We start from the raw sequence: 8,250 nt of genomic DNA on the forward strand, positions 1-8,250 counted from the left end.
TCATGATAAAAGTTATTTTTTTTAATACTTCTAACTCAAAAGTATTTATATTATAATGCAGGTGGATGAATACTTTACTGTTTTGAAGAAACAGAGACTTGCTAACAAGGGACCAGACGTCATTGGCAATTCTGTCTATCCAATTATTTTGAGAAACACCGAGTTATCGAATGAGAAAAAGGCACGTGTTGCTGCTTGAATTCACACACGCCAACAATAAATCGTTATTTTGTTTACAAAGTGAATATAGTTCTTTAATGATTTTTATTGATTGTGTTGAATGATGTGGGGTGAAGTGGTAAAATATAATCAGGCGATATTGTCAAGATGAGAAGCAATTAATATATAAATAAAAGGAAAAAGAAAAAGACAAAATCAAAAATCAAAATAATAAATTATTATTTTATTTTATTTTATTTTAAAGCCAATTAATAAAAAAAATATATATACAAAGCAATTATTTAATTATATAACCCTGATTGTTTTATCCTCGTTTTTTTTTATTGGAAATTATAATACCAATATTAGCAAGAATATGTAATAAAGGCTAAGAAAATGGTAAATGTCGGATATTAAATATACAAGTTTTTTTGTCTTTTATATTATTGATAAAAGCAAGAGAAATAAATAATGGTTTTTACTATTCATTAATAGTTAAAAAAAAACTGGTAATATAATTTACTATTGCTCTTTTAAATACTTAATAAAGAAGTATTGTTAAAACTAAATAAGAATACAGAGATAAATAAAGCTAAACCTTTTTACAGTCAAAAAAACTCGTATTATAATTATTTATACTGGTAACCTAAATAGTTGTTATTTTTTTTTGTTTTTTATGTGACTACTTTTCTAGGCAGTGAAACAACCAGGTGCTTTTGCGTCCCACTCTGCATTTTATGCGTAGTCAACGCAAAGCACGAATGCAGACGATGCACTGGAACAATGCACAAAGCATCTTCTTCCATAAATCCCTTGTCCCACAACTGCAGACCTTGATCAGCTAATGGCTGATGACTACTTGAATGGTAGGCGGGAAACCATTTAATGAATGCAAACATTGACACTCTTTTGACTCCACCGATCTTGATGGTATGAGTAAATAAATACTCTATTTGACCAGGGAATTCAGATACATCGTCATTTGTTCTCTCAAGAAACAATACCCTCACAAAAGACCCGCGCTTCTTCTTTTTACCACTGCAGTACTCTTGCCCCAGCAACGAAATCTTCTTCACCTTTTGAATCCGATTGTTCACAAATACATCCTCACCAATTGGGATTCTCCCTACCGCACAGAAGGAAACACTTGTACTCTGGTAAGCCTTGACATAGAATTCAAATAACCACTGATAGTGATCATCCTTCATCATAGTCAAAGGCTGCAACTTGATTGGCAATGTTGTCGGGGGCAAGGCCTCACTTCCGGTGACATTGTACCATGGATTGGTAGCAGCTTGCTGGAACATTGCTAAGCTAAATGGCAACGCAGGAGGGTGGCCAGCATCCAAATTCAAGGGAGAAGAGCTGTCGGAATTTGATTTTACTTGGGCAACCCCCTCAAGGAACTCTATCAGTGGTGATGAAAGATTGGTAGAATACGCTCGAAGAAAGCTACCAATGAATGCTTTCTCCAGGAAGACTCTTATGAAGGTGACCTCAAGACCATTGCGATGGTTCGTCTTGATGTTCTTCAACTTGCCGTTGTATCTCTCGAAGCTATACAGCCAGAATGTGTATACCGGACCAAAGTTAAGCATTGACTCATGCAAGTGCATATGCAAGTGCATATTTGGCATGATGCTGCTCTCTCCATAAAGAGTCTCACACTCTTTTCCGAATTCTCCAAGGAGCTGGTGTGCGCTGTCAATTTCTGAATATGTGACTGAAGGACTGGTCAACTTTCGGCATGCTTTTACAAAGAGAGTCCAGTTTTTGTAGTCGTCTTCAGGTAAAGCGTCTTTTAGTACCACCAACAAATAAATCAGACACCACGATTGCCACTTGTCTGCCTTCATATACGGGAAACCAGATTCGATCTTTGTTGATAAAACGGCATACCCAGGAGGAACAAGAATACCATCGGCAAGACGTTGCATACGGACGAGAACAGCAGTTGGGAGATACCTCAGGTCTTTCCAAACACTGATCATACGCTTTGCTGTCCCAAGAAACAAATTGTGCATGGGATCAACAATCGTGCATCGGACGGGATCAAAGTAGTGTAGGCGATGCAACTCGGAAAAACGGGTGCCATGCTGCTTCTCCAAAACAGCTCTCTCTGCATCAGATTCTGCGCAGAACCACATCTCAGCTTCAGTTGCATTTTCCTCTTTTGTTCGGGAGACCCAGTTCTCATGATCGAATCCAGAATAATTGATCTTACTTGTTCCAGCAACAACAGTGAAATGATGCTTGCATATGTGACAGGCGTTTGTACTTGCAAATCCTGTAAATCCAGCAGTCTTTCTTGCAGCAGGTATGTCGCAAGCAACACACATAAGAGCAGCGCGGATACTAGTACCATTGGGGAACTCTGGAGTTTTCATAGTTATGCTGTCGTATAACTCTACCAGCTTGTCTACCAGAGGTTCCAAGAAGTTGTTCATCTGGTCGATCTTCGCTTCCTTTGGACCAGGCATGACACCGACAAGGATAATGTTTTCCGGCTTCATTCTTTCTTCCCTAGGCAGGTTGTTCATTGACAGGTACAAGGCCCCACTTGCATGTGTACGACCCTCGAATGGTTAAAACCAATCCACATTCAATGTCAACATCAAAGAATGGTCGTGATTCACAAAAGGCTCGTCATCTTCATCAAGGAGCTCAGACCACATTGCACCATCATAGACGTCCAACAAGGTACTGTTTACGGTTTCCCTCGATCTCCATTGAACGATTTGATGCTCGAACCCAGGTTTGGCAAAATGCTGTGCCAATGCATTCTTGAGCGAGTTGTATGGGAAAACCATGAGAGGGACAGCGCGATCAGCTTCGGTGTCAGAGAAAAGAGGATTTCCGCAGTATGTTGGTGGTGTGGTTGTGTATTTTTCGAATGTGCAATTTGGTTGGCGATTGCCTGGTAGGTAAATTGCAAAGCACTTGTTGCAGACGGTGTATTTGACAATGCTTTTTGTCATGAAATTGAAGCCGGTCATAGTCTTTAATGCATCAATGGTGAGTGGGAGATTGGTATCCTTATCAAAGGCAACAAGAAGATGGCGGAAGAATTTCAACATAGCAGTTCCACCTGCTTGAACCAAGTAAAACGCCTGAAAGATAACGTTAAATAGAGTCATGAATTGGCTTGTTTGAGACATTTCATGAATTTTCAAAGAAGCAACTACAAAGGCAAGTATTTCTGTTAATTATTTGTAACACAATTTATGTATATTTCTTTTTTAAATGTATGCATACCGGAAGCAACCATGTCTTCAAAATCTTCAACACCGGCAACCTCAACTTCGCTCTCATCTTCAGACTCATCGCTTGAATCAGGCACTGCAAAAACAGATCAATTTCGCATATGTAAAGTATACCTAAGTTCTGATAGACAGAATAGGTAAAATTGTAGTTCAGCTCACTTTTGTGAGTAAAGTATTTGAATAGTATTTTAAGCTACTCTATTGGCTACTGGCAGCTGTGTAGCATTAGAATGCAACATCAAACTCAAATAAAATAAAAGTGTGTTTTCTTTGAAGTCTCTTTCTTTACTATTAAATACTATTGTAAACCTTTCTTTTCATTTTAAAATGGCTCCTATTCGCAAACCAACTGTTAGAAAAGAGTGTCGATGCTCTATCTGTAAAAGCAAGACACTAGGATTCGATTGTGTATCTGTTAAAACATTTAAACGTCATCAAGAAAAAGATAATCATGATATTACACATGTTCAAACGCGTACAGTTAATACATTTGCTTTACTTTACTTTATTTTATTTTATTTTATATCATTTCCTTTTTTATTATTTTATATAATAATAATAATAATAATAATAATAATAATAATAATAATACTAACACTAATAATAATAAATGTGTAGCCCATGAAGACACATGCGATACAATTAGTAGTGCTGTTTCTGAGCCTGTAAATCAAGAGGAAGATGGTTTTGAATTTGAACAGGAAGATGTTGAAATGAATTCTGAGCTTAGAAGTAAGAAAACTTATTTTATTACATTGATTTATTTGGGTCTAACATTCCGCTTTTGTAGACCTAAATGACACAAATGACATTTTGGATATACGGACAAGAAACCAACCTTTCTCTGAAACGGATTGCGTGTTTGGCCCTGAAGATAATGTCCAGTATACAAGTGACACTTACAAAGAAGAATATGAAGATGAATCCGATGTTGAGATGGACAATGATGAAGGTAGGTACACAGCTTTAGATAATATTATATCCTAGAAAATAGAGAGTTAATCAACGTTCTTTAAAAAAAATCAAATTAAAGATTCTTCATTGGAATCAATCTCGGAATTGAATTTGATTCACCAATTCATTGTTATTTCGGTTGCTCTTTTTGTCTCGCTATACGTCGTGGATGAAGGAGCTGTAATCCTGATTGCCATAATCAACAAGATACTGCAGTTTTTGTTTGACCCATTCCGCCTTCCAGTGAGTGTTGCTGGCCTCAAACGTTTGGCCGGATTTGAAGCGTTGACAAGTGGTGTCAAGAAGTATGTTGCATGTAGCAAATGCCATGCCATATATGATAATGAAGCCGCCCCTTTGTGTTGTACATCACCCAATTTTGGTAAAACCTCCTTGTGTGGCAACAGCTTGTTTAAGTCTGGTCCCGGGTCAAAAGCACCCAAAAAGACATATGTATTCCACTCCGTCAAGAAAGCCCTAAAGACGTTTTTTCAACGCCCGGATTTTGAAAACAACATCAACTCATGGAACCGCGGCCCGAAAATGGATAGCACTTTATTTGACGTGTACGATGGTGCGATGTGGAATGAGATAGTAGACGTAGATGGTATACCTTTTGTTGACACCGAGCGATCACTCATGCTCACGCTGAACATTGACTGGTTTCAGCCATTCGATGGTGTTACCTACTCCTGTGGTGCCATATATCTTACAATCAATAATCTTCCACGCAGTGAGCGGTTCAAGAAGGAGAACGTGATTCTTGTTGGGTTAATGCCAGGGCCTAAAGAAGCAAGCACTTCTGACATAAATAACTATCTGAAACCGCTTGTGGATGAGTTGATGGAGCTGTACAAAGGTATTAAGATTAAGACTCACCAATGTCCAAATGGTACTTCTATCCGAGCAGCCCTTCTCATGGTTGCCTGTGATATACCTGCTGCAAGGAAAGTATGTGGGTTCACATCCCATACAAGTACAAATGCATGCCACAAGTGTAAGCGTCAATTTTCGAGGTTGGCTGGAACGAGTTCCGTTGATTATTCTGGATTTGATTTCTCAAAGTGGCTCCTTCGCACTAAGAATGACAATTGTAAGGATGCAGAGATCTGGAGAAATGCAACCAAACCGACTGAGAGACAGCGTCTTGAAGTTGCACATGGTGTTCGCTGGTCCGAACTGCATCGTCTTCAGTACTTTGACATTGTCCGCTGCACGATCATCGATCCCATGCACAATCTTTTCTTAGGCACTGCCAAAAGAATGCTGGAGAGATGGGTTGCGGATGGATTAATCGATGATAAAAAACTCGTTGCCATGCAAAAGGCTGTTGAGAAGGTAGTGTTGCCGCCCGATTACACGTCACTTGGGACAAAGATTGCCAAGGGATTTCCCTATATGAAGGCTGATGAGTGGAAGTCTTGGTGCCTTGTGTACTCTCCTGTGGTTCTAAGGGATGTGTTGCCGTTGCCAGAGTTCAAGAACTGGATAGAGTTTGTTAACGCATGCAGATACTTCACCAAGCCTAGTGTTTCTGAAGAAGACATTGAGAAAGGACACAAATGCTTAGAAGAATTCTGTAAAGGGTGTGAGACATTGTACGACCTGGACCTTCTCTCTCCCAACATGCACCTGCATCTGCACTTACGCCAAACAATGATTGACTTTGGGCCCGTCTATGGCTATTGGCTTTTCAGCTTTGAAAGGTACAATAGTGTTCTGAAAAATATCAAGACCAATCGAAGAAACGGGTTCGAATCGACATTTATGAGACAGTTTATTGAAGAGTCGTGGAAGGGAGATTTTGTGCGTCGACTTCTGAAACCTATGCATGCACTTGCATGTTTTGAAATTTTCGATAAGTTCACCACCAACAACAACAACACCAACACCAACACTAACACCAACACCAACACCAACACCTACCTCTCTCACTCTTTCTCAATTTCCGAATATCTTGAAGCTTCACAGAATCTTTCAATGATAATTCGTGGAAACGAGCCCCTGCCACCATCCGCCTTGCCATTGAAAACAAGACCATTATCATTTATGCCAAAACATGAATATGATTGTCTTGTAGGATACTATCAAGCTGCGTACAAGAATCCACAGATCTCAGGTTGCAAAGATGTAATTGATGACTCACCTTTCGTCAATGACTGGATCGAAATGGTGAAGTCCGTTGATCTTCTTGGGCAAAGCTACAAAGGGTGCATTGGCACGAATGGCCGCGGATCATACATACAAGCATATTTTACTGAACGAACTGGGTCGGAACATGCGTATGTTGGAGAGATTCAGTACCTTTTTGTTCACAATTTTAGGCCAACTGTTTCTTCTCTAACATACAGAAATCCCCATAGTAGTCAGCATGTATTTGCATTTGTCAAATGGTTCAAATCCACTTTGGACAAAACAAGAGAATTAGAAGGAGTTGAGTTGTTACAGGATGAATTCTACAAGCAAGATTTTCAAAGCATCCTGCCAGTACATCGGATTCTCCTAACAGTTGCAATAGTAGATTACAAAACTACAAAAAATGTCAACAAAAAACTCGCGATTCCTTTACCAAAAAAAATTTACTATTAATTCTCATACACACACTTACTTATATATTTATCCTCTATTATTATTTCCTTTAATCAATTCAATTTCAATTATTACTATTTGGCCCTACAACAGAACATAGTAAAAAAGAAAATGTTTATTCATCGTTGATTGCCCAACGAGGCAATGACTGGGACAGAGTGGCAGGAACAGAGCAAGGCAACAATGTTGCTGGATATCTGTTCATTCTTGGCTTTGTTCCCACGCCCGCATTTAACACGTGATGGGTACGATCAATGTCGTCAACCATTGTCAACAATCTGTTGAACTGTATTTATTTTTATTAGTTCTTTATTTTTCTTGTTATAAAACTTATTTATTTATTCTAAATATTATTTACCTCTTCACTTCTCCAAGTGGGGCGAGCCACATGCAAACACCGTCGTGGAAGATTGTCCACAATCTCAATATCCGACTCACCATCAGACATGGCATCCTTCTGAAAGAGTTTGAGATAGGCCTTCTCAACAGGGTTTCCAGTCTTATATCCCATTGCAGCATCAATGGCTACCCAGTTGTCCATGTATGTCGACTTGCGTCGGATAGACATCTGGTTATATAGATTGTAGCTTGAGAAAATAGTAATATACCAATTAATTTTTTATATAGTATATACAAACCTGAAGAGTACGACTGTTTGCTCTCCCCTTGCTGTTTTTCTTGGCCTTCTGCTCAGGAGACTCGTGAAAAGTACGATGACTGTGCTTGTACCTGTTCTTTATTTTATTACTTATCACCCATGGGTGAGTATCAGCTAGACGAGTCTGGGCGCTAATGTAGCTCTTCAAGTAGTTGATAACAGCTACGTTATCGCGGTGGTTAATCTTCTTGTTCAAGTTCCACTTCTTCTTACTCTCGTTCTCAGCAACAAGAGCAGGGTCGTCAGACTCAAACTTCCAGTCCCACAACTTTTCCGCGAAGATTTCCTAAATACAGGTTGTTTAATAAGTTGTTGATACTAACATATATTAATATTAATTACTGAGATAATGACAGAAACCTTGGCATCACTGAGGAAGGTCTGGGGGACATAGGATGGCATCAGAGATGGTCCTAGACTAGCCATACGAGTCTGATTGTTGGCATAGGCAGTTGCAAAGTCTGCAAATGCCGTATGTGTCTTTCCAGACGTGTCAACAACAACGCCCATCCTGTTTTTAAAGGCTGCCATGTTGCTATTGACAGCAGCAATGTCATCCTTGACACCGTTGATATTGTTGTTTACTTTGTTAAACATTTCAACAATTTTCACGTATCGCTGATCTTG

At 39.1% G+C, this 8,250-nt stretch overlaps 3 protein-coding genes across 3 annotated transcripts; 1 reads left to right on the plus strand and 2 right to left on the minus strand.

Annotated features, from left to right (window-relative positions):
* Positions 1-833: 833 nt before the first annotated feature.
* On the minus strand, positions 834-3,317 carry PHYBLDRAFT_176438 (hypothetical protein; the record flags this gene model as incomplete). The annotated part of the gene is made up of 2 exons (XM_018437774.1): positions 834-2,327; positions 2,895-3,317. 2 exons carry the CDS (start codon positions 3,315-3,317, stop codon positions 834-836), a joined length of 1,917 nt encoding a protein of 638 aa, XP_018283122.1.
* A 432-nt stretch (positions 3,318-3,749) lies between these two features.
* PHYBLDRAFT_176439 (hypothetical protein) lies at positions 3,750-6,965 on the plus strand (the record flags this gene model as incomplete). The annotated part of the gene is made up of 5 exons (XM_018437775.1): positions 3,750-3,897; positions 4,041-4,154; positions 4,213-4,374; positions 4,456-4,758; positions 5,530-6,965. 5 exons carry the CDS (start codon positions 3,750-3,752, stop codon positions 6,963-6,965), a joined length of 2,163 nt encoding a protein of 720 aa, XP_018283123.1.
* Positions 6,966-7,080: 115 nt separating this feature from the next.
* On the minus strand, positions 7,081-8,220 carry PHYBLDRAFT_153815 (hypothetical protein; the record flags this gene model as incomplete). Its single annotated transcript, XM_018433266.1, has 4 exons — positions 7,081-7,251; positions 7,324-7,533; positions 7,604-7,909; positions 7,966-8,220. 4 exons carry the CDS (start codon positions 8,218-8,220, stop codon positions 7,081-7,083), a joined length of 942 nt encoding a protein of 313 aa, XP_018283124.1.
* Between the last annotated feature and the right edge of the window lie 30 nt (positions 8,221-8,250).

This window comes from Phycomyces blakesleeanus, assembly GCF_001638985.1.
Source record: "Phycomyces blakesleeanus NRRL 1555(-) unplaced genomic scaffold PHYBLscaffold_61, whole genome shotgun sequence".
In the NCBI taxonomy this organism is placed as follows: Eukaryota; Fungi; Mucoromycota; class Mucoromycetes; order Mucorales; family Phycomycetaceae; genus Phycomyces; species Phycomyces blakesleeanus.